The 26,735-nt window shown below is 46.9% G+C and overlaps 3 protein-coding genes and 1 pseudogene across 3 annotated transcripts; 3 read left to right on the top strand and 1 right to left on the bottom strand.

Moving 5' to 3' along the window:
- Nucleotides 1–6,145: 6,145 nt before the first annotated feature.
- Nucleotides 6,146–7,564, bottom strand: LOC136499399 (UPF0481 protein At3g47200-like). Its single transcript, XM_066495069.1, has one exon. It carries the CDS (start codon nt 7,562–7,564, stop codon nt 6,146–6,148), a length of 1,419 nt encoding a protein of 472 aa, XP_066351166.1.
- A 5,021-nt stretch (nt 7,565–12,585) lies between these two features.
- On the top strand, nt 12,586–13,341 carry LOC136499398 (putative UPF0481 protein At3g02645). The gene has a single exon (XM_066495068.1). The coding sequence runs from the start codon at nt 12,586–12,588 to the stop codon at nt 13,339–13,341; it is 756 nt and encodes a 251-aa protein (XP_066351165.1).
- Nucleotides 13,342–13,364: 23 nt separating this feature from the next.
- On the top strand, nt 13,365–13,974 carry LOC136499397 (putative UPF0481 protein At3g02645; annotated as a pseudogene).
- A 10,101-nt stretch (nt 13,975–24,075) lies between these two features.
- On the top strand, nt 24,076–25,910 carry LOC136500862 (protein ENHANCED PSEUDOMONAS SUSCEPTIBILITY 1-like). Its single transcript, XM_066496327.1, has one exon. The coding sequence runs from the start codon at nt 24,159–24,161 to the stop codon at nt 25,608–25,610; it is 1,452 nt and encodes a 483-aa protein (XP_066352424.1). The 5' UTR covers nt 24,076–24,158; the 3' UTR covers nt 25,611–25,910.
- The last annotated feature ends 825 nt before the right edge of the window (nt 25,911–26,735 follow it).

Raw genomic sequence — 26,735 nt, 5'->3', positions numbered from 1 at the left:
TTTTTATTTGACCAAATTTGACTTGGTCAAACTTGCTCAAATGAGACACTAAATGACCTCAGATGAAAAAACTCTGAATACCAAGTTTGATCATCTCAGCAAGATCTACAATTGTTACATAGCTCATTTTCCCATTTGAGAAATTTTTATCAAACACTAGTCACAACTTCTTGAATCTCATATATACTTTCTAAAACTATGTCACACACTTGTGAAATTTGAACTACATTTTGTTCAAGCTTTCTCAAATGAAAAAATGGCCTATATAAGGATTGTGTATATTGATGAGCTTAACAAACTCGGTATTCAAAACTTTTCAATTTGAGACAATCTAGGGTCCCAAAAACTAGTTTTTAGGCGTCGAAATTTAAAAATCACAAATTTGAACCGTCCAAACTTTCTCAAATGGAAAGTTGACCAAAACAACAATTGTAGATCTTTTTGAGTTTAGCAAACTTGGTATTCAAAACTTTTCAATTTGAAGTCATTTAGAGTTCATAATACTAGAGTCAAAGTGTTGTTTTTTAATTTAACCAAATTTGACTTGGTCAAACTTGCTCAAATGAGACACTAAATGACCTCAGATGAAAAAACTCTGAATACCATGTTTGATCATCTCAGCAAGATCTACAATTGTGAAGTCATAACATATTACATAATATCCGTCTCTAAAACATAATATATTAAACATGCATCGTTGTATCAGGCGGGCACAACAGTGAATTTCTTCTTGACGTATGACCCTTGGTTATGATCTTGTCGTAACCATGGAGTGTCTTCATCATTTAACATGATGCTTGGATCTTTCTTCACTATGAAGGGTGGAATTCGGACATTTCTTTCGTAATCTTCTGACATGTCTGACTTGTCTTCAATTCCCACTATATTTATTTTCCCAGAAAGAATTATGTGGCTCTTTGGCTCATTGATCATTGAGTTGATGTCTTCGTTTTTTTCTCTCTTTGATTTTGTAGACATGTCTTTCACATAGAACACCTGACTCACATCGGCAGCAAGGACGAATGGTTCTTCTTTGTACCCAATATTGTTGAGGTCCACTGTTGTCATTTCATACTCTTTGTCGACTGTTACCCCTCCTCCGGTCAGCTTCACCCATTGGCACCGGAACAAAGGGATTTTAAAATTAGGTGCGTAGTCTAGTTCCCATATCTCTTCTATGCGGCCATAATATGTTTGTATATTCCCATTTGGATCTGTTCCATCTATGCGAACACCACTATTTTGATTGGTGCTCCTTTTATCTTAGGCAACTGTGTAAATTGTATTCCCATTTATCTCGTATCCTTGGTACGTGAGGATATGCCACGATGGCTGCCTAGCCAACAAATACAGTTGCTCATCAATATTGTCATCGCCTTGACATTCTTTTCGCAACCAACCACTGAAACTTTCCATGTGCTGACGCCTAATCCAAGCTTCAGTCTTCCCTGGAAATTTGGATCGTAAGAACTCCTTATGTATCTCGATGTACGGATGCACCAATGATGAGTTCTGAAGAACTGTGTAGTGTGCTTTATTGAAATAATCGTCTTCCATGCCGATATATGTTTTCTTTCCTAAAGTTCCTTTACCACTGAGTCGCCCCTCATGTCGTGATTCGGGAACGCCAATCGGGGCAAGGTCAGGAATAAAGTCAACACAGAACTCAATGACCTCCTCTGTTTCATAGCCCTAGGCGATGCTTCCTTCAGGCTTAGAACGGACTTTCACATATTTCTTCAAGACTCCCATAAACCTCTCGAAGGGGAACATGTTATGTAAGAACACAGGTCCAAGAATACTAATCTCCTTCACCAAATGAACTAGGATGTGTGTCATGATATTAAAGAAGGATGGAGGGAACACCAACTCAAAGCTGACAAGACATTGAACCACATCATTCTGTAGAGTAGCTAGTTCCACTGGATTGATTGCCTTCTGAGAAATTGCATTGAGGAATGCACATAGCTTCACGGTGGCTAGACGTACATGTGGAGGTAGAATTCCTCTTAAAGCAACTGGAAGCAATTGCGTCATAAGAACGTGGCAGTCATGGGACTTTAAGTTTAGGAATTTCTTATCTGGCACATTTATTATACCCTTTATATTGGAGGAGAATCCCAATGGGACCTTGATGCTGCTTAGACATTCGAACATGATGTCCCTCTCTTCTTTGCTAAGCGTGTAGCTAGCAGGACTTAAGTAATGACGTCCATCATCTGTCTTCTCTGGATGAAGGTTGTCTCGTTCTTTCATGCCCTGCAAGTCCTGGCATGCTTCAAGTGAATCCTTTGGCTTCCCGTACACACCCATGAATCCTAACAGGTTCACACAAAGATTCTTTGTTAGGTGCATCACGTCGATTGCGTTGCGGACCTCTAGAACTTGCCAATAGGGTAGCTCCTAAAAGATGGACTTCTTCTTCCACATGGGTGCGTGTCCCTTAGCATCTTTGGGAATAGATTCACTGCCTTGTCCCTTTCCAAATACTACTTTCACATCCTTGACCATTGCGAGTACATCTTCCCCGGTTCAGTTATGAGGCTTCTTCCGATGGTCTGGCTTACCTTTAAAATGCTTCCCTTTCTTTCTTACTTGGTGATTCAACAGAAGGAATCGACGATGGCCAAGGTACACGACCTTTCGACATCTTTTCAAATATATACTGTCAAGGTCATCAAAACAATGTGTGCATGCATTATATCCTTTGTTTGTCTGACCTGAAAGATTACTTAAAGCAGGCCAATCATTGATTGTTACGAACAACATTGCTCATAGGTCAAAGTGTTCTTGTTTGTACTCATCCCAGACACGTACACCTGGTTTGTTCCATAAAACTAGAAGTTCTTCAACTAATGGCTTCAGATAGACATCAATATCGTTGCTAGGTTGCCTCGGACCTTGGATGAGGATCGGCATCATAATGAACTTCCACTTCATGCATAACCATGGAGGAAGGTTGTAGATACATAGAGTAACTGGCCAAGTGCTATGACTAGTGCTCTGCTCTCCAAAAGGATTCATACCATCTGTACTTAAGGCGAACCTTAAGTTTCTAGCCTCATTTGCAAACTCTGGAAATTCCCTGTCTATCGCTCTCCACTGGGACCCATCAGCTGGGTGTCTCAGCATATTGTCTACCTTACGGTCTTCTTTATACCACCGCAACAACTTTGCATGGTCTTTATTTCTGAACAAACGTTTTAAGCGTGGTATTATAAGAGCATACCATATAACCTTGGCAGGGATTTTCTTTCTAGGACGTTGTTCACCCTCGACGTCACCAGGATCATCGCGCCTGATCTTATACCGCGATGCTTTACATACCGGGCATTCATTCAAATTCTCGTATTTATTGCCATGGTAGAGGATGCAGTCATTAGGACATGCATGTATCTTCTGGATTTTTAATCCCAATGGGCAGACAACCTTTTTTGCTTCGTACATAGTGATGGGCAATTCATTTGGCTTCGGAAGCATCTTCTTTATGAGGTTCAATAAATTCCCAAATGCCTTGTCGGATATACCATTCTTTGCCTTCCACTGTAGCAATTCTAGTGTTGTACCCAACTTTTGTTGCCCCTCTTCGGCCATCGGGTATAGCAACTTCCTATGATCCTCAAGCATGCGCTCGAACTTAACTCTCTTTTTCACTTTCCCATTCTTGTTGTGCATCACGAAAGGCATCGCCAAGAGCATCACCGAGATCATCTTCTACCGCTACCTCTTCTTCATCTCCCCCCATTGTAGTATCATCAAAGGCACCATACTGAGCAATAATGTCATCAATGTCTAAATCTTCTCCTTCACCTTCTTCCATCATGACCCCGCTTTCTCCATGCTTAGTCCAACATATATAGTTTGACATGAAACCTGACTTAAGCAAATGTGAATGAAGACTCATTGAGCTTGAATATTCCTTTAAATTCTTACATAGGGCACATGGACAGCACATGAAACCATCCCGCTTATTTGCCTCGGCCACACCTAAGAAATAGTGTAAGCCCTCAATAAAGTCTTGGGAGCGGCGATCGGCATTGTACATCCAATGGCGTGACATAATCTGTATTACACGACAAATTATGAAAACCTTGAACATAATTTAGTATTTTATTACACAACATAAATGACACACACACGGTTGATTAATTAACTAAGTCTGGCTACAACGTAAGCAATCCCAACTATCACTAAACAAACTAAAACTACAATGCACTTCAGTAACATAATTATTTCGTGATCGTACGCAACTAAAACGGACAAATCATTCTTCTGTTGAATATCAATAAGCTTCTCCTGCTGGTTCACTGCCTCATCAGCAGCAGCCGCTACCTCAAGCGCACCCAAATTCTGCACGTATATAGCATAATCTTCCTCCCAGTATCAACCATCGCATCCATTGCCCTCCCACTGTAATTAAAGCCAAAAAATATTTAGTCAAAAATATTCAAGAAAAGCAGGTCAATTAGCCATAAAGGTAAAATGCGTAAGAAACTCACATCGCGATTCGGGCACTTGTAGAAAACACGACCCTTGTTGGGTCCCTGTCTCTTGACTCGGTACTCCATCACAATCTTCTGCTTACACTTGCCGCAGATAATGAGAGGGAGTTCTGGCCTCAGTCGTTTCGCAACTGAACAAGAGGCCGATGATCCGGTACCAGTTGTCATCTACTTTCTATACTTATTTTTGTAAACTAGTGTAAATTTCATATTTTCTAAAATGATATATTTAAACAAAACTAGTACGGATTTCACATGTTTCAATAAATAACCATCCGTACTAGTTGACCTTGCTTACGTGATCATCTCGGCCAGCATTTCTCCACTGGACAGCACCGTACTTGGCCAAGGAAGAGCTCCGATTCTACAAGAAAGGGAACACGGTCTTCCACGACCGTTGCCGCTTTCCCTCGTAGCATCAAAGTTCCTCCTTGACGTCCGTTACCGCTCGGCAGAGAACATGTTGGCCGAGCTGAACACGGTCCGCAAGTGCAACTAGTATGGATTTTCTATAATTTTCTAACTATTTACTAAGTTTTTCATTTCATGGAAAATTTAATTCTAAAAAAGGCATGATTTCTAAGTAGTTCATTTCATGGAAAAAATAATTCTAAGTGACCTGTTCGATATCGGTGAGCTCGCGGACGTTTAGGTTGCCGAGGATAGTAACATTTGTAGATGGCATTTGTAGGTCTGAAGTTATCAAATATCCATCAAATTATAGCTCAAAAACATGTTTCAATAAATAACAATCCGTACTAGTTGACCTTGCTTACGTGATCAACTCGGCGAGCATTTCTCCACCGGACGGCACCGTACTAGGCCAAGGAAGAGCTCCGATTCTACGAGAAAGGGAACACGGTCTTCCACGACCGTTGTTGCTCTCCCTCGTAGCATCAAAGCTCCTCCTTGACGTCCGTTACTGCTCGGCAGAGAACATGCTCGCCGGCTTGAACACGGTCCGCAAGTTCAACTAGTATGGATTTTCTATAATTTTCTAAGTTTACATATAAAATCATAATAAAGTCCAACATATAAAATTACACATGCATCTACATCGTAAAATGAGATAAGCTACTGATAAAACATAAGAGGATTAAGTTTGTTACCTCCAAAATCGAAGAGCAACACCAATGGAGGGGGAGAGAGCAAGAACAACAGCAAGTTGAAAAACAGAGGCAGTGAGTTTGAATGGAATGGCTCGGGCTCGGGGAGAAAGAAATGAGCTGGATTATAGGCCGGGATTATTAGTCCCGGTTAGGGGTCCAAACCGGGACTAAAGATTAATTTTTATTCCCGGGGTATCGCCCAAACCGGGACTAAAAGCTTTAGTCCCGGCTGGTATTACCAACCGGGACTAAAGGTGGCTGGTATTACCAGCTGGGACTAAAGGTTTACCTTTAGTCCCGGTTGGTAATACCAGCCGGGACTAAAGGCCCCTGCCCCGCGGACGACCGTTGGGCAGGGACCTTTAGTCCCGGGGGCAAAAAAATGCCGAGGCTAATGCTAAATTGGAATATCGTTCTAAAGTCTGTTCTCTAGTAGTGGACATATTACCTAGCAAAATTGATATACCAAAAAAAATCAAAGTGGCTTATAATTTGGAACAGAGAGAGTATATAATAAGTGAAGGGACAGGCTAGCTAGCTAAGTCTTATAGGTTTCTTGAGCGAATAAAGTGCGTTCAAGATGCTGAAGAGCACACCGGCAACGGACATGACAGCGGCAATGAACCTGTAGTGTTTGTATATGAACCTGTACGTGGCGATCCGCACTGGCCTGCGGCGCCTGTACGAGTAGATGTGTTCCAAGATGGAGAAGTAGCGGTCGCCGAAGCGGAGGTGCTCAGCGAGCCCCTTGAAGAAGTGCAGCGCCTGCTTGTCGCTGAAGATGCTGTACAGGAGCTTCTTGGCCCGCAGCTTCTGCACGTCCTCCTCCCTGTCCATGAGCATCGCCAGCACCGACAGGTAAGAGCTCACGGTGTAGCCGTCGGACTCCCTGCTCGCGCCCGAGGTGCTCGCCTCCAGCGCCGCGATGTTCACCAGCCAGCACGCGGTGATGTCGTTCAGGAACACCGGCGACAGGGACAGCTTGCCGAACAGGCGGCGCCGGTACTGGAAGCTCATGTCCCCGAACCATGGCTTGGTGCTCGGTGTCAGCTTGACGCCGATCTCCGCGAGCTCCGCGGCGCTGCTGGACTTGAGTGACGACACGATGCCCCTGTAGTTCTTCACGTGCGCGGGCATTTTGCCGATCTGAGTGTACCAGAGCAGGCCAAGGAGATGCGGCGGCGTGTAGTCGTCGGCATCGCTGCCAGTGTTGACCCCGCGGTCCCGTTGGCCAGCAGGGCCTCTTTCATCGGGCATCGGGGTGGATCCGCAATGCATCCAGCACCGGACTTTCTCCATCCCCTTTCCAGGTTGAAACTTCTCCTGCATTCCGCTGACAAACCTTCGCACATCGACGTTCATGAACTCCGTGAGCACCTCCAGCACCAGCCAGGGGATCTGGTTCTCGAGCAGGAAGATGTCCCTCTGAATGCTGGGCGCCGTGGAGAGCGTCATCCGGTTCTGCAGCACGGGCTCGTCCCCGCCGCCGACCATGTACTGCAGCAGGAAGCAGCCGTCGAGGAACATCATGATCGCCAAGTCGGCGTCGCTGAGGCCCGCCACCGACGGGTCATCAGCGTCGTAGCAGCCGCGGGCGTCGCTGACGACGGACAAGATCTTCTCGTAGACCTCCATAGACGTGGAGCGACCCGAGTGTTTGTAAAGGTGGTAGGCTGCAGCGAGCTTCACCTCCTCCATCTTCTGCAGGTGCGGCAAGCCATGGTGGTACGGCCCAATGGCCACCACGCTCGGCACGATGTAGCGGTCGCTGTCGCCGCCGATCCCGTGGAGGCCGCGGGGGAATCGGTGGATCTTGGTGTCCACCTTGGAGAATTGAGCCTTGAGTCTCTCGTTCGCCGTCGCCGTCCTCTCGTCAATGGCGAGTACTATCTCATGGGTTGGGCCATCACGGATGAGGATTGTTTTTGTGCCTGCGTTGCTACTGGCGTCCATGGCGCCAAACACCGCTCTGGTAGTAGTCATTTTCAAAGTTTCACATGTCATGTTCGTAGAGCTTCAGCTTATATATATGGTTCTTCACTCATCAGAATCATGATTGGCAAATAAAACTGATCGATCCTTTATCCAGAAAGATCGATCCCTTGCTCAAACCGTTTCCAACATCTAGTTCCAAGCTTCATGTTAACGCGCGTCGCATCTACATGCCCCAGTAGTCTTTGTTTAAGCTTCATGATCGGCAAAACATAGAAATGAATTTATTGAACATGCAATTGTCAGATCAATCCTGATTCAGATGTCAGATGATTAATCGCCTTTCTAGGAAAAAAAAAAACTGCTGAAGAAGAAACAAAACTACCTTTTGTCATCTTCCAGCCATAACAAAAAGACCAGAGCCTAGAATGAAAGCTTGGAATCAAATGCTATCAAAGATTGGGCAAGGAATAAGGATAAAGCCATAAAGATCAGTTTTGTCGGTCAAGTTTAATTTATAATAAAGGGTACAGGCCTGGTCCACAGATGGTCTTTTGCAGAGGAATCAAACTCACTTTATCCTTGGAGTGAACTGCAATTATAGTCATGCATATGCTTGTATAACCAGCTCTAAAATATCAAGAAAAATCAAACTAGATTATGGCCTTCTCAATTTTTAAGGAAAATTGGTCTATTAACACACGTGCACCTATTTGGGATCGCTGTATATTTTATTTATAAGTTAATGCATAATATACAACATTAAATTACTACTGCTTCGCCGGACAAATTAAACCCGTACATGTATTATCTACATTTATTTTGTATACTAGCCCCCATCAACTAGTACTCTCCCTGATATATTCTAGAATCTTATGTTGCATAAGTATTAAAAGTTTTATGGATAAATTTAGTATGCGCAGCTAATCAAAATGATTATCTTTACTCTCTCGTTATTCTTTTCGTAACATAATATCCATTTAGATAGTATATAATCTCTATCTTGCTGTGACAAATGTACCAGTTACTCCATATATGTTTGCATAATTTTCAATTCACCTTTACGGGGGTTTAATTTGTATTTAGTTGAAACCTTAGCTTAAGTTCAAACACTAGTGCTTATGTATCTTTTATTCAATTTTTTTGCTTTTTACATTTTATCAATAATAAATTATAGGTTTATAAACTCCACCTACTCTTAGTTACTAAAATAGTATAACCAGTCATTATAGTTTGCACCATAGCACTCAAGACATTCATCCTCTATGAAAAGAATTATATATATATATATATATATATATATATATATAGTAGTAGTAGTATGTTTTAACAAAAGCTAGAGTGCTTAAATTAAACTACAATTATTGGTATATATGCTAAAATGTATAAACTTATCTAAAGTAACAACTAAAAAATGTCGCATAGAGTTTTAATATAATTGAGCATGAACTTCGATTGCAACATGCTAGTAACAAGGTCAGGAATGTGTATATGTTACAAAAAGACTAGTGCAGCATGTAGATGCGACGGGTTAACATGAAGCTTGGAACATATGTTGGCAACAATTTGAGCAAGGGATCTGGGTAAAAGATCAAACTTTCCAAAGTATAACTGAGAACCAAGCGCACCCCAAAGCATATATATATTCTCTGCAATATAATACAGTGTGTGCAAGCATTGAAAAATTATACCCAAATATAAGGGATTCTAGGGACAAAACAGTTTTGCATTAAATAGTTACATAAATTTGATAGGTATTATATTGTTACTTGTCATCTATCAACCAATTACCATTAATTATATACTGATGATAGCATCTGATTATGAAATAAAGTGAGAGTACATGTGTCTGTCCTAAAATCTTTAGAATACATTATATTACACGACGAAGGGAGTAAGCTCTACGTGTATGACACCATGAAATGGCCATTACCACTATATTTCACTCCTGGTCGGAACACTATTATTAGCATATACGGGAGAATGGCAAACCTTGAGGTTGAGAAAATTCCTTTTTTGCTACCAAAGACGAGCATACATATATAGGTGCACATACACCCGTGTAAGGGCATAGGAGAGACCAGACTGATAAATCTTGACAAAATCACAAAATATAGTGCCTCAAAATCGATGGACACGTTTTTGTGACTAAAGGAAGAATCAGCTATAAGCGCAGCACCCACACGTAGAGTCAGGAACTTGAAACTGGATAGATAGGTTAGAGCATCTCCAACATAGAAACTAAATAGGACCTCTACTCTACTTTTTGGTGTCGCGGAAAAAAAAAACTTAATCCAAGAGGGCTCTAAATCAATTTCCTACTTTATGGAGGCGTCCAAATCTCCCCCTCAGCCTTATCTTCGAGGGGGGTACTACTAGAAAGTTCTCTATTTATTTTTAGGATTTTTTGCACCAACTTACTCCCACATGTTTTTCCCATCTAGACTCGATCTTTCCCACCTTGTCGCCCTATTCTCCTCCCCTAGTGGAGCCCCTCAGCCCGATGCATCTTGTCGCACTATGCCCCTCCCCCCGTGTGGCTCCCAGGTGAAGCCCTTAGCCGGCGCGGCTCACTTCCCCGGCACTCGTCCCATTGCGGCTCTCTCCTCCGGGTAAGGCACTCGACCCCACCATGGCTCGCCTCCCCATGTAGTCTATCTCTGGTGCTCCTCACCCTCTATGTGCCATGCATCTCCGGTACTCCTCCCCTCCTCTTCTACCCCCTAGCTCAGTTGATTGGAAAGATGGTGGATATGGCTGAATGATGAGTGGGACCCATACGCCAATGTCTACTAGAATGGATTTGAGGGCTACTACCACAATATTTGTATAAAACAGATCTTAAAGAATTGGCGGAGCTCTTGAAACAAAAGTAGAGGTCATTGTTTAAGGGCTCACGCAAAGTTGCTTAGCGTGGTGGTGAAGTTTGTTTAATCCAGGCGTGTGCTTCAGTATAGTTGGCCAAATGGGCCGCCCGGCACGGCACTAGCACGGGCACAGCTAGGCACGGTACTACGCGGCACGGTAGACTAGCCGTGCCGCCGTGCCGAGGTACCGGCCCAGGCACGGCACTATCAGGTCTTAGGCATGCCGTGCCGTGCCACTGGGCACGGCGGCCCAGCAGTGCCCGTGCCGGCACTGGCACTATAAGTGCCCAACACCTCAAACTGATCAGAATATCAGGGACAATAACTTCATCATCTCAATCTTAAGTTACATGTTCTTAAAGTATCAGAATATCAGAATATCACAATAACTTCATCATCTCAATCTTAACTTCATCATCAAAATATCAGAATATCAGAGAACTTATCAAAGACTCAAAGTTACATGTTCATAGAGAATTGATATTAACTTGATCACTGAAACGCATAGATCACATAATCACACAAACATAGGAAGAGATCACATAATCGACAACGAGGGATGGATCCGGCGAGGAAACCGACGGATCCGGTGAGGAAACCGACGGATCCGGCGAGGTCGACGATGGATCCGGTGAGGACGAAGTGAGATCAAGGGTTAGGGTTAGGGATTGAGCAAGGGTTAGGGTTAGGGATTGTGCCAGTGCCAGCCAGTGGTGGCTCCAGAGGCCACCGGAGAGCAAGAAGAAGAGAGGAAGTCGGAGGCGAGAGGAGAGCGAGTTGCCGACGCGGCGACGCTGACTCGCCGAGAGAGGAGAGCAAATGAATTAGGGCGACGGAGCGAGATGCGGCCGGCCGGTTGGGATGGGTTTTATACCCCCTATTCCAATGGCCGGATCCAACGGTCCGATGGGAGCGAGGCCGGAGATCCAACGGATCCGGCGAGGTCAACGATGGATCCGGCGAGGTCAACGACGGATCCGGCGAGGACGAAGCAAGATCAAGGGTTAGGGTTTGGGATTGAGCTAGGGTTAGGGTTAGGGATTGTGCCAGTGCTAGCCAGCGGTAGCTCCAGAGGCCACCGGAGAGCGAGAAGAAGAGAGGAAGTCGGTGGTGACAGAGGAGAGCGAGTCGCCGACGCGGCAACGCGGCTACGCCGACTCACCGAGAGAGGAGAGCGAGGCGAGAGAGGAGCGGGCGAGACGGCGCTACGGGGGAGAGATGAGAGAGGAGAGCCGAGAGCGAGGCGAGAGAGTGAGAGCAAATGAATTAGGGCGACGGAGCGAGATGCGGCCGGCCGGCCGGGACGGGCGGTTTTATACCCCCTATTCCAACGGCTAGATCCAACGGTCCGATGGGAGCGAGGCCGGAGATCCAATGGTGACGAGCCGTGCCGCTACCGGGCCGGCCCATATAGCGTGCCGTGCCCGGGCCGGCACTACGTGCCAGAATGGCAGCCCAGGCACGGCACTAAGGTCGGGCCGTGCCAGGCACTGGCGCGAAGGCCGTCGGGCCGGGCCGTTCCTGGGCCGTGCTATTTAGTGCCGTGCTTGGGCCGGCCCGTAGTGCCCGGGCCAAATGGCCAACTATATGCTTCAGCCATCTTGCGTAGGTCTATTATCTATATATAATGTACTAGATCATAGATCCACAGTTTGGTCGATGCACCTGTGAGGTTTTCTCCTCCAGCGACCAGCTCCAAGCCTCCAATATGGAGATCGGCGCTGCTAGCCTGGGACGTGCCGGTAAAATACAGGGTCTTCTTCCAAACTTTAAAATAGGCCCTACTAGCCTAGATAAATAGAACGATAATAGCATGTACATAGCATTTCGATAAATCAAGAATGGTACATATTCAACCCTTGGTAGCCTCCACTCTCAAGTCATGCATGTGCGGATGGCGATTCAGTCACTCGGCATCGGCTTGCTTGATTGGCAATATGGAGACGCTTAGATGGGGCGACGGGCCGATACAGGCTAGATGGATTTTGTAACGCCACTAAGAGAGATGCAACGTTGGTAGCGAATCCTATACAGTCGGAGCCATAATTTTTTAGGCCCCTACGAATGGGAGGCCCCGTACAGTCGCACGTCTTGCACATGCATGGGGCACGGCCCTGCTGCTAGCAGTCCACCAGACGAAAAACTGTACCTATCCCTGCAGCAGCCGCACAAGAAATGACATTAGAGGCTTTGAAAGAGAGGCTGCACAAAACAGCGGAGAGAGTGCAGACCCGCATCTCAATGAGCCCTGCCATGATCCACAAGTTCCCTCGTAGGCTACGAGGGCTCGGCGGCGAGGACAATCGGTACGTGGTGCCCGGCGTGGTGGCCATTGGCCCGTATCACCACGGCCTGCCCCACCTACAGGAGATGGAGGAGGTAAAGCACGCCGTGGCCTACACGATGTGCAGGGGCTCGGGCCGCTCCGTCGACGATGTCTACGGGAAGATCGTCTCCATCGCCAGCGACGCCCGCCGCTGCTACGACGCTGACGACGCGAAGGTTAAAGGCCTGAGCGACGCCGAGTTCGCGACTATGATGTTCCTGGACGGCTGCTTCCTTCGGTGGTTCATGTCCAGCGGCGACGACGACCCGCTGTTAAAAGGGTGCGCCATTTCGGCCGGACCTAGCTTCCTCAAGGACATTTCAATGCTCGAGAACCAGATCCCTTGGCTGGTTCTCGAGGTCCTAATGGAGTTCTGGCCCGTGGACATGGATTCCCTTGTTTATTTGGCGACGAGGTTTCTCTTGTGTGTAAAGGAAAAGATGGTTCCCTCATGGATCATGAGGTCCCAGAGATTCCTTCACACTTTCCTAGAGAAGTGCAGGCACGTCGTCGTCCCTGGACAGAAGACAAATACTGATGGTGAAACAAGAAGCATCACAAGCCATGGAAGAAACTTCAGTGTATGTCAGGGTGACGATAGGTGACGATAGTCATTCTCATACATGGCATGCCTCCTCAAGAGAGAGGGAGCGAGGATGGAGACAACTCAGACGAGGTATGCCTGTCTACTCTATCCAGCAGCGCCTTGGATCTGGCACAGATAGGTGTCAGGGTGACGGTCAGCACGGCCGGACGATTTGCGGACATGAACGTTCGGAAGAAGTCCGTCTTCGGCGAGCTCTCTGTCTCCGGTGTTCATCAATGACGTCATGGCCTGTTACCTCGTCAACTTGGTGGCGCTAGAGGCGGCCGGGGCTAGCTCCGCCGCCAGCTTTGTGTCTGATGGCTACGTCGTGAGCTCGTACCTGTCGGTGCTGGCGATGCTCATGGACAGTGAGGAGGACGTGCACGAGCTCCGGAGGCGGGGCTTGCTGTGCAGCCACTTCAGCAACACGCAGACGCTTGCCTTCTTCAAGGGCTTCGGCCAGCACCTTCGCCTGGGCCACAACTACTTCTGCATCGTAAGAGATATCCAGGAGTACATGCGCCGGAGGCCGGTGAGGATCGCTGTCCACAAGTTCGTCTACAATAACTACAAGCTCATCGCCGCCGTCCTGTCTATCGCCGGTGTGCTCGTCGGCATCTTTAAGGCCATCTATTCACTCAAGCAACCTTAGACGCATCACCTGCGGTGCGTGGTCCTCTGTCCTCCTTTGCTTATTCTCATCATATACTGTACGCACGTTTCATGCATATATATCTGCATTGCATCGGTCGCATTTCTTATTTTGTCATAGTAAGTAATTGATAAAATCAGCATGCATGCATGCATGTGATTTTTATATCCTATATGGTGTGTCTACGTGACATGTAGGATATCCTTATTGCCTATTGTGGATTGTTGAATAAGGCTGTAAGGGCCATGTACAAAATGGCTATTTGTCATTTGCTGTGATAACTGATAACCATGTTAAAAATAATCTTAGTTATAACAGGATCGTCTTATCTTTGCTCAAACATGACCACTAACATAACTTAGTGTGGAAATTCATCTCATTCCATATATGCCTATGTAGACATAGTAGAGTTGATGTAGGTGAAGTAGAAGTACTATCTTGATAAAGAACTTGATGTAGATGTAGATCAGCAGTCTCCTAGCCTCTTGGAACATGAGTCGTGCTTCCGAACCTCTTGCAGTGTCTAATTGATCGGTTAGATGGGTTTAGGTGTCGAGGGAAAAGACTTGATGGGGACATGATTTGTAGGTCAAGGATCTCAATTACACGCTGTATGGTGGCTGGATCGAACAACAAAGATCAAAGAATGCGCTAGAACATCAACACAGCGAACACAAGAACTGGAACCGCCGGGTGGACTACCGGGAGACAGTGCCCTTTTTCACTTTGGTTTGTTCTGGATACAATGTGCTTAACCAGCACCACGACGCATTACTCAACTCCCTAATGACCCTGCATTATATATGTCAAGCTAACACACACTCTGCAGCTATAAAAAACTGCTACACACTCGATACAAGTTTACTGAAAACACATGTTGCAGTTAACAGCAGAACGTGGGCGTGGTCACCACGCCTGGCTTGGCTTCCCCAGTTTGAAACTGGTCTTCCCGCCTTGCCGTCTCCATCTCAGACACGCCACGTCATTGCATACTCCTTGCACATGTGTGATCAGGATTACACCAACACACTCCCCCCTAATCCTGGCACACACCGAGATCTCTCACACCAAGCAAATGCCTCATCACAATCAGCTTGCCTGCTGCAAGTGGCTTGGTCAGCACATCTGCCTTCTGCTCCTCGGTACCAACTCTCTTCACAACAATTTGCCCTCTCTCTACACACTCCCTGATAAAATGGTACTTGATATCAATATGCTTGCTCCTGCCATGAAAGACAGGGTTCTTCATGAGTGCAATAGCCGAGTTATTGTCAACATAGAGAGTCACTGCCTTAGGCTTCTCCTTGGTGATCTCACTGATCATATTTCTTAACCACAATGCCTGCTTGGCTGCAGCTGTGGCTGCCATGAATTCAGATTCACAAGAAGACAATGCTACTGTCTTTTGCTTTTGGGAGCACCATGTTATCAGGTTCTCATTCAAATAAAATGCCATGCCACCTATGCTCCTTCTCTCCACTACATCTGCACCATGATCACTATCAGTGTAGCCCACTAACTTATCTGAACATCCACCTTGCACATACACCAGTCCAAGGTTGATGGTACCCTTCAGATATCTCATGATCTGCTTAACTGCTTTTGTGTGCATAATTGTTGGTTTCTCCATAAACCTGCTTGCTACTCCAACTGAGTATGACAAATCAGGTCTAGTATGAAGCAAATATCTGAGACACCCAATCACCTTTCTATATTTAGTTGCATTCACTGCCTGACCACTCTTGTCTGCATCAAGTTTGCAACCAGGCTCCATTGGGAACTTTGTTGAATTGCAATCACCCATCCCAAACTGCAACAGAATTTTCTTGGCATAACCAGTCTGTCTCACAGTAACATAGTCTTTCTTTTGCTCTACCTCAATCCCAAGGTAGTATGACAGTAAGCCTAAATCTGTCATCTCAAACTCAGTCATCATCTGTCTCTTGAAAAAAATTATTGCCTCAGGATTTCCTCCAGTAACAATTAAATCATCTACATAGACACCTAAAATGACTGTGTCAACACCATTCCCCCTGGTGTATACTGCCTGTTCACTCAAACATCTTCTGAACCCAAGATTTTTCAGGCTTTTGTCAAGTTTGACATTCCAAGCCCTAGGAGCTTGTCTAAGTCCATAAAGAGCTTTGCTCAATTTCAGAACATACTGCTCTTTTCCCTTCACGGCATATCCCTCAGGCTGTGACACATAGACTTCTTCCTCAAGCTCCCCATATAAGAAAGCAGACTTCACATCCAAATGATGAATCTTCCAGCCATTATTAGCTGCAAAAGCCAGTAATAGTCTCACTGTATCTAATCTGGCTACAGGGGCAAACACCTCTTCAAAATCTATTCCTTGCTTTTGCACATAACCTTTTGCAACTAATCTTGCTTTGTACTTCACCACTTCACCCTTTGAGTTCTTTTTCAACTTGAAGACCCATTTTAATCCAATAGGCTTCTTCCCTACAGGCAGCTTAACCAGCTCCCATGTTCTATTCTTCTCAATGGATTGCATTTCCTTATCCATTGCCTCCATCCATTCTTGATGACCAGCTGCTTCACCATAACAAGATGGCTCATCTGCCTCTGCCAACAATGCCTCTACATCAGAGTCCATCAGTTCAACTTCAGTGGTCTCATCATAAATTTCATCAAGGTTTCTAAACCTCATTGCTCCACTCTCATTAACTGATGGTGGTGTGGAACTGTCACTCTGAGACATGATGTGTTGTGGTGTCAACATACCTGCATTGACCATTTCAGTATCTCCCTGATCATACATTCCTACAGGCATCTGTAGCTCATCTGGCACATTGACAGAATTCTCAACACTTGCATCTGTCTCCCCTGCCTGATCTGCTACAACATTGTCAACATTCACAATACCTTCAGGCTCAAAGTCTCCTTCAACTACAAACTCTTCAGTGATGTTTGTGCCCAGGCTTAACCCCCAATTCCACATCTTCTTCTCTTCAAACACTACATCCCTACTAACGACAATCTTGTTGTTTTCATGGTCATACAATCTGTGTGCTTTACTCCCTTCTTCCACTCCAAAGTAGACCAATTGTTTACTCCTGTCATCAAGCTTTTTCAGATGGGGTACAGCAACCTTGGCATGACATATGCACCCAAACACCCTCAGGTGTCCTAGACTAGGCTTCCTGTCATTCCAGGCTTCATATGGAGTTTTGTCACCCAACACCTTTGTTGGCAGCCTGTTCAACAGATAAACAGCATGCCTGACACCCTCTCCCCAATACCTTCCTGGTATTTTCATGCTCTTCAACAGTGCTCTAGCCATTTCCATCACAGTCCTATTTCTCCTCTCCACCACACCATTTTGTTGTGGTGAGTATGGGGCTGTGAAATGCCTTTTGATTCCTGCTTGTTCACACACCTTGGCAAATTGTCCAGCTAGAAATTCTCCTCCTCTGTCTGACCTGAGTGTTTTCACTTTGCACCCAGTGACATTTTCAACATCTGCTTTGTACTTGACAAATGCTTCACATGCTTGATCCTTCCTCTGCAGCATGTACACCTGCATCCATCTAGAATGGTCATCAACTAACAGCATGAAGTATCTGTTCCTTCCTGCTGTCTCTGGTGATATTGGTCCACACAAATCAACATGAACTAGCATGAGCTTCTCAATTGAATGCCATTGTGTAGACTTAGGAAATGGTGCTCTAGTCTGCTTAGCTGCAAGACAATCACTGCACACCTGATCTGGGTGACTGATCTCAGGTACTCCCACAGCCATCTCCCTTTTCACCAGCTGATTCAGAGATCTAAAATTCACATGTCCAAGTCTCCCATGCCAAAGCCAGGCTTGATCATCAATGCTAGCCAATAAGCAATTTGGTTCTACTGTTCTCAACTCAATCTTGTACATCCTATTTTGTGTTCTAGGCACTCTCATGATAACTCTGACAGGATGTTTCTCTAACACTTCTAACACATCTTCATCCAGTACAACCTTGTGTCCTATTTCAGTTAACTGACCCAAACTGACAAGATTGCTTTTCAACTTAGGAATGTAGTAGACATCAGATAACACCCACTGATCATCACATTTGCCTTGAAACACTACAGTACCTCTACCTCGAATTGCTACAGTAGAGTCATCACCAAATCTTACCTTGCCTGTTATAGCTCGATTCAAATCTCTGAACTTCTGAAGATCACCAGTCATATGTTTGCTTGCCCCATTGTCCAAGTACCAAATGTTGCCTGTCGAATTGCCTCCCTCTGACAGGTGGAGCTCTGGCACTGTTCTGGCTTCATTCAGAAACACTTTCTGAACTTTCTGAACTTGCCCTGATGACGAGTGCTCATTCAGTCCCAGCATCGCTGTTTCTGCGAGCAGCACCGTGGGCTCGTTCTCCTCCGCCTTTGCATAGTGCGCCTCCTCCTTCTTCTTCTCCTCCGGGCACCGGTTGGCGTAGTGCCCATAGTTGCGGCACTTGAAGCACTTGATGTGACTTTTGTCACGCTTCCCCGTGCCGTCCTTCCCGGCGTCACTGCCACCGCTGCAGCCACCGCTTCCTCCACATCGGCCCCGACCACGACCTCGCCCGCCGCCTTCATGCTTCCTCCCCTTCCCCGAAGAGTCACCACCTGATCTCTTCTGTCTGGCCTCCCACTCCGCCTGCGTGAGCAGCACCTGCCCACTGTCAGATCGCGTGCCGCCACTGCTCCGCCGTGTGCGTTCCTCGAACGCTTTCAAACGCCCCACCGCCTCATCAAATGCAAGTGTCTTCAAATCATAGAACTGCTCTATGCCCGCCACGACGTTGAGGTAACGATCGGGGACAATGTCAAAAAGCTTCTTCACCATCTCTGCATCATCAAGGCTTCCACCCAGGCTGTTATATTTCACTGACAGTGTCGTCAGTTTCCCCACAACCTAATCGAGCGGCTCATCCTCGTTCATCCGGATTGCATCGAACTCGCCCTTGAGCGTCTGCATCCGAGCGTCCTTCACTCGATCTGCGCCGACGAATCTTGCCTTCAGGGACTCCCACACCTCCTTACCAGTCTTCTTCTTGGCAACTTGCATCAGCAAGTCATCCGGTATGCACTGCAGAAGATGCGCCTTGACCTTCTTGTCCTTGGCGATTGCCTTCGCCTGCTCCGCCGCACTCGGCGTCGCCGACGTCCCGCTCCCCGCCTCCGGCTCCACCACCTCCCACTCCCCCCGATCCTCCATGATCGCCTGAACCCGAATGCACCAACTGGTGTAATTCATGTTCGTCAGAGTCAGGTAAACCTGACGAGCTTCCCCGCCGCCCTTCTCCCCGCTCACGCTCATGGCTCCGATCTGGAGTATCTCCGCGTGTAATCAAGGCTCCGATACCAAATGTAGGTCAAGGATCTCAATTACACGCTGTATGGTGGCTGGATCGAACAACAAAGATCAAAGAATGCGCTAGAACATCAACACAGCGAACACAAGAACTGGAACCGCCGGGTGGACTACCGGGAGACAGTGCCCTTTTTCACTTTGGTTTGTTCTGGATACAATGTGCTTAACCAGCACCACGACGCATTACTCAACTCCCTAATGACCCTGCATTATATATGTCAAGCTAACACACACTCTGCAGCTATAAAAAACTGCTACACACTCGATACAAGTTTACTGAAAACACATGTTGCAGTTAACAGCAGAACGTGGGCGTGGTCACCACGCCTGGCTTGGCTTCCCCAGTTTGAAACTGGTCTTCCCGCCTTGCCATCTCCATCTCAGACACGCCACGTCATTGCATACTCCTTGCACATGTGTGATCAGGATTACACCAACATGATTCTCAATCTTCCGTTAGGTGAAGATAACAACTATCGATTTGGTTGGAAAGCGACACACCGATCTGGCTTCATATCAAAAGACCCGACCCCCCCTGCAACCTTAGCACCACGTCTCATCTAGTTATCAAGCGTGTCACAATCCGGTTGACCTCGCTGAGAAGGCTAATCCATGCTATGAATCAAAGACACAAGTAAGAACAAGATAAAACACAACTCAAGTAAAGTGACAATTGCAGATCAATGATAAAGCGCTCGAATTTGGGGTCTCACAAACTGATAACGGTGACTATTCAAAGATAGATTGGTCTAAAGCAAAACTCAAACTCTAACTTAGACTATGTCTACTGAATATACAGTCTAAGGGGCTGTCAAGGACCCTATTCACGTCCCTAAGAAGTCCTGAGACATTATAGGGCCTAAATGGCCCAAAAGACGGCGACGCAGCACCCTAACAGATTTTTGGTGTCCACTTGTTTCGATGATTCCTGTTGATTCAAGGAATTTTAATGTGGGACTAGTGCCATTAGTTAGTTTATAAGCTTATAAAATCATCTTTCCATCATCCATAGGTAGAACGTCAAAAACAGAGTCCGTATGTGACTTAGGCATCCCTTTTAGTGTGGGCTGCTCCTGGAGTCCGAGATGGACTCGAACTTAATGCGGATTGAGCCTCCAACTTGGCTTGGACGACTCGAACTTGATGTGGATTGGGCCTCTGACTTGGCTTGGACGCTCTTGCTGGCCTCCTAAGGAGGTGGGCAAGTGGGAGGACGTCCAAGGGCTTCTTTGATGTGTTCCTCATTTCCTTTAGGCATGTCCTAATTTGGGCTCAAGGTCTCAAAGGTGAATAACAAGCCCACAACAACGTCATAGTACCCCGCAGAAACAACGACAACTTATCATGATGATTTGAAGACCTTGTCGACATGATATTGAGGTGAGATTAGATCCATTTGAAAGCCGGCTAGAGGAGGGATCTGCGCCGGCTGGATCTGGGTGGAGGGAGGCGCCGCCAGTTAGATCTAGGTGGAAAGAGGCGGCGCCAGTTGATCTTGCACGGGGAGTCGCCATCGTCTTTGGGGGGAGGAGTTGTAGCGAAGGGGAAGGGAGAGGAGAGGCGGTCGGAGACCCGAACAGGAGAGGCGCTCGGAGACCCGAACAGGAGAGGATGCGCGATGAGACGGGCGTGAGAGATCGGGGTACGCTAGAGTAAACCATTTTTTGAAGCAGATTCAGTTCACGCATATGTGAGTAACCATTTATGCTATGGACGTGTTTTATTAATCCGCGTCTGTAATATATGTCCATAGAAGATTTCTTTTCTAGAGATAACATATTAGAGACGCGTTTTAGTAAGACGTGTCTGTACACATTAAAGACACGTTTTGTTTCTGCGTCACTAAATTAGGTGTCTTCTTTTTGCAAGTTTGGCATAGTGGGTACTGGTTCAGGGGCGAATCTATGTGTAACCATAGGGGTCAGCTGACCCGATAACTTGCCAAAAACTTTTTAAAAATTCTTTCATCCACTAGCAAATTGCTCTTCAAATAGAAAATCAACACATCTTTGACTCCGTTGCTTAGTCCTTGACCCCAGTGACATGATATCCTAGATTCGCCCCTATACTGTTTGATGGTTTCGTCCAAAGCACAACTGCTAATAAAAAAGCAGCAGGTGCACATTTCGCTTGCAAACTCAAACAAACGGCCGGCGCCAAACACCAAACGCCAAACGCCAAGCGCCAGCTCAGCCCAGCCCACAGCCTTAGTGGATCTCGATGCAAACATACAAGAACCCTACTGGTGCTACTGCATGCATGGTGATGGTAGCTTGGCAGTTGGCGGCATACACAGAAACCGCACATGCATGCCCTTTCCACCTGACCTCGGCGTCATGGCTTTTATGGTCGAGGAAACACGTCTCGACGCTATGGCCAATGGCGTCGAGATTTTGGTGGGGCGTCGGACGTGGCGGTGACCTAGCGCCGACGTGGACAAGGCTTCGATGCCATAGATGTTGACGCCGAGCTCGACGCCGTAAATCTTGGGATCGAGCTGTTACCCTATAGATATTAGCGTTTGAAAATGAAACAATTATAATTATTCCGAGGAATATGCAACAATGCCATTATGGTTTAGCTGGGTAGGACGCGCGCAACTTAGCTCAAAAAAAAAGACTTGAGTTCGAACCTGAGCGCTAATTTTTTTTGCTACATTTTTTGGCTTCCTGACTCAGTCGCTCTCTTCTCATATCATATCAAACACAGCATAACCATCAAGTGCAAGCTAAGTGCAGCAAGGCTTCCTGACTCCAGCACTGATTGGGTCGATTCCATCGAACTGAGCTGACACACACAGTACGAGTATAAAATTACGAGTATGTGTCATGTGTGCACATCTGGATTCGTACATATATTTGCAGTAAAAAAACGGAGAGACGACGACACCGATCGATGGTCCAGTCTCTAGCTATAGCAGGCTGATTAATTGTAAGGACGACGGACCGCGACACGGACGGTAGGACGTCGTTTTTCTCCAAGACTCCAAAGGGTGCGGCAGCTGCCACACGTTTGTTTAATAATGGGCCACGCACTTCACGGGAGCCAAAGTTTAGAATCTTTTTGCTGTTTCCGGCTCACAAGTCGCCATAGTACTCATTGTTATTTCTTTTGGTGTGTGTGTGTGTTGGGTGGGGGGTTGGGGTTGGGGTTGGGTGGTGGGGTGGGGGGGGGGGGGCATTTACATATTTATTATTATTATAGATGATATCTTACCCTATATCACTAACATATGAGTCATTAACATGGTACTCCTTCATTTCCTTAATATAAGCCATATAGTTTTTAGCATCAATATTAACGCACGGCTTGGGGAAGGATGTGAGACCGAGGAAAAAAAGGAAAATCAGGCCATCTTCTCTCTCCCAATCAAATTGCTTTCTAAATATAAGAGATTGGTTGAGGTATGTGCTATGTACGGTGGGAAGGTTTCCAAACTAATAACCGTGAGAGCTGATACGTACCTATATTTTGGAATTTTCTTTAGAAATCTATATGGCTTATATTAAGAAACGGAGGGAGTATTTTTTATACCATTCACATCATAACGATAATAAATATGTAAATAATCGTTTCTTTCTTTGGGTTCCCATCGCCATATGCTTGCATGAATTACTGCTACGTACTTATTTATTCACCCGTACCCATTAAAAAACCCAGTTTAAGACAAGCTAAGGGTCCATTATTGATTCCCATCGACATTATTGGTATGATTAAATGTTGGACCCAAGGTTTGGATTCCAACTTGCCGAAAAATGCTTATAAAAATATAGCAAAAAAAAATTCAGCGCCGTGGTTTAAACCCAGACAATTGAGCTTAGTCGCGCGCGTCCTAACTAGTTGAACCGCAATGATGTTGTTGCATGTTCCTCAGAACAATTATACTGGTTTCGTTTCAAACGCCAAGATCTATGGCACCGAGGCCTTGTCCATGTCAGCGTCAGGACACCGCCACGTCCGACGTCTCGCCAAGACCTCAGCACCATTGGCCATGGCACCAAGACGTATTTCCTCGGCGCCAAAAGTCATGGCGCCGAGATCAAGGTCTATAAACGAAAATCAAACTACCATAGGTTTATTTGTGAATATTTTTTAAAAAAGAGGCTGAAAAATAAAAAATTTGGGCCCACAGCCTTAGTGGATCTCGATGCAAACATACAAGAACCCTACTGGTGCTACTGCATGCATGGTGATGGTAGCTTGGCAGTTGGCGGCATACACAGAAACCGCACATGCATGCCCTAGCTTCCCACCTCTAAAATTTAGTTTATGTGAAATCGAATATTTGGGCACTAATTTGCAAAACTAAAAAACTAATGATACAGATTGAGACTATTAAGCCTAATTAGCCTATAATTTGACAACGGTACGCTACAGTAAACATGTGCTAATCATAGATTAATTAGGCTTAATAGATTTATCTCACTAATTAGTCTACTTCTATGTAATTAGTTTTATAATTAACTCATACTCAAACATTCAACCTGACACGAACTAAACTTTACCCCTGCATCCCAACAATAGCGATCAACGACGGGGAGCCGCCAGCAGCTGGCCAGTGACCGCCGACCACTAACCAGTCAGCCGTGTCGCGAGTGGCGACAGCGAGATATTTTATATTACCTCTCTGCGCTGCTGACCCCATGCGAGATGCCACTCCTCCTGTCCATATCATATCGACCATATCTACTATCGTAGCATTGCATTGTACATTTGTACTATTGTAATTTGTAAGTACTCCTACTGTCCTACAAAACATGGGAAGCAAGAGCAAGAGTAAGAGCAAGAGCAACAGCAGCGTCGGTGATAGGAAATGGAAGGCTCCACCGGCGGGGTTCGGATCGTGTCCAGGCGTCTCGTCCGGCCAGAGCAGGCCGCGGGCTCGCCGGACGACAGCGCGCCGTCGGAGTCGGAGCCGGAGACCATCCACTTGACACCGTGGGATCTCCGCATGATCACGGTGGACTACATCCAGAAGGGACTGCTCCTGCCCAAGCCACGGACAGCAGGAGGAGGAGCACAGCTCGTGGACAACCTCGCTTCGTCCTTGGCGCGCGCCCTGGCCCGCTTCTACCCGCTGGCCGGCCGCCTCGCCGTCACCGCCACGGATGATGCCACTGGAGATCCGAGCATCGTCGTCTCGCTCCGCTGCAACGGCGAAGGCGCCGAGTTCGTCCGCGCCGAGGCGCCGGGGGTCACCGTCAGCGACATTATCGCGTCCGGCCCCGGCTATTACATCCCTAGCTCGGTGGTGTGGTCGTTCTTCCCGCTGAACGGCCTGCTTGGCACGGACGCCGCCTTGGACGACGACGACGGCTCCCGCCTCGCCGTGCTAGCGGCTCAGGTCACCGAGCTCGCCGACGGCGTCTTCGTCGCCATGTCGCTCAACCACGCCGTCGCCGACGGGACCACGCTCTGGCACCTGTTCAACACCTGGTCGGAGATCAGCCGGACGAGGGACGGCTGTGAGCTTTCCACGCCGCGGCCGGTGCTGGACAGGTGGTTCCTCGAGACCAGCCCGGTGCCCATCGCTCTGCCCTTCGCCAAGCTAGAGGACATCGTCCGGCGGCCCGTGTACCTGCCGGTGCGGGAGTGTTTCTTCCACTTCTCAGCCGAGAGTGTGAAGAAGCTAAAGGAGAAAGCGAACGCCGAGATAGCCGGCACGGCGACGGCGACGGCGACGGCCACGGTGTCGTCTCTGCAGTCCCTGCTCGCGCACCTGTGGCGAACGTCGTGTCGGGCCCGGGAGCTCGCGCCGGACCGGGAGACCACGTACACCCTCCTCGTCGGGTGCCGGGCACGGGTGAAGGGGATTCCACAAGAGTACATGGGCAATGCCGTGACGACCGCCGTCGCCAGGTCGACGGCCGGCGACGTGGTGAGCAAGGGGCTGGGGTGGGCGGCGTGGCTCCTGAACCGCGCCGTGGCGGCGTTCGACGAGGCGAGCGTGAGGGACGACCTCGCGTCGTGGCCACGGGATCCCAGGTTCCTCTACGTGCCGCAGCCTACCAGGGAGGAGGACCCCGCGACGGTCAGCACCGGGAGCTCGCCGCGGTTCGACGTCTACGGCAACGACTTCGGCTGGGGCCGGCCGGTGGCCGTCCGCAGCGGCGCAGGGAACAAGAAGGACGGGAAGGTGACCGTGTACGAGGGGCGCGACGGCGAGGGAAGCATGGCGCTGGAGGTGTGTCTGGCGCCCAAGGCGCTCGCCAGGCTCCTTGCCGACGAGGAGTTCATGGAGGCGGTGAGCGCCGCCGTGGCGTGATCCAAAGGTGTACGCACTCCGCCGCGCCGTTGGTAGCTGTGGCCTGTGGCTGTGCTGAGAGCCATGTGTACCATTGAGCTAGGTTGTAATCTTGAAAGATTAATTTCTTCCTCTCGTTTTTTCATTTGATTTGATGAACAAGGCATGCATGCACAAGATCCATCCACGTAGCAGATTCTGTTGCGACGCAACAAGTATTGAGTGACCGGTGACGTATAAGTGCAAGGTTCCGCCGATGCATCCGCGACGGTGCATGGGTGGCCACCATGGCATGGCAGAAGGCTGTCACTCCTGTCACGACATGTACTCCCTCCGTCCAAAAAGTGTGATTCTTGTTTTTTTTTTTTTTTTGAGAGGTCAAAAACTTTTTTTGTCATAAATCTATGAACAGATATTACTCGCTCCGAGTAAAAAGAATGTGATTCTCAATTTAATATTGTCTAAGACCGCCGTGTTCGAATTTTGACGTTTGTTATGTAAGACTATTAGACTAATGCCCAAGATATGTAACCAGGGCCGGCCCTGTGTTTTTAGGGGCCCAGGGTGAAACCAAAATTCAGGGGCCCCTTATATACACATGAACTAAGCACTTTATACGTATAAATTGTTAATGATAAACGCTTAGTAGCATATACAAAAGCGATATTCAGGAAAAAAACAATTCATATATAATAAAATACCTTAAAATTTTATTCTGATGTTCTCGATGCGAAATCATTAATTATGATAGATACTCTAGTTCCTCGAAAACAACCAGTCAATCATCACCATCTTGTTTGGATCTCTACGCTTGAATTACTCTTATAAAAAAACTTACATATAGATCTCTCCGTGATTGTATTAATTCATCTACTCATGGTCACTTTTTTCTTTTCTCTATTTGACGAGATTTTGTACAAAATATTTTTTTAAAATAAAGAAAGCATGTAAGCTTTACTGTACGTGTGCATGCATAATCATGTGCGCTTTGAAGAGGCAAGAAGATAGTGAAGGAAACTAGCAAATTACTCTGGCTTTCATGTCTTGTTTAATATGAGAAGATGAAGAAAGCTAGTTAGCCTGGTTGCTCAGGGCCCACCAGATCGAGTTCGCGCTTTGAAGAGGCAAGAAGATAGTGAAGGAAAC

Source organism: Miscanthus floridulus, chromosome 13 (genome assembly GCF_019320115.1).
Source record: "Miscanthus floridulus cultivar M001 chromosome 13, ASM1932011v1, whole genome shotgun sequence".
Classification (NCBI taxonomy): domain Eukaryota; kingdom Viridiplantae; phylum Streptophyta; class Magnoliopsida; order Poales; family Poaceae; genus Miscanthus; species Miscanthus floridulus.
The sequence above is the reverse complement of the archived record's forward strand: the minus strand, read 5'-3'. Positions and strand labels throughout refer to the sequence as shown.

What these genes read in the sequence shown, in the direction of transcription:
- LOC136499398 (XM_066495068.1), top strand. Translation starts at nt 12,586, where the DNA reads ATGACATTAGAGGCTTTGAAAGAGAGGCTGCACAAAACAGCGGAGAGA.
- LOC136500862 (XM_066496327.1), top strand. Translation starts at nt 24,159, where the DNA reads ATGGAAGGCTCCACCGGCGGGGTTCGGATCGTGTCCAGGCGTCTCGTC.
- LOC136499399 (XM_066495069.1), bottom strand. Translation starts at nt 7,564, where the DNA reads ATGGACGCCAGTAGCAACGCAGGCACAAAAACAATCCTCATCCGTGAT.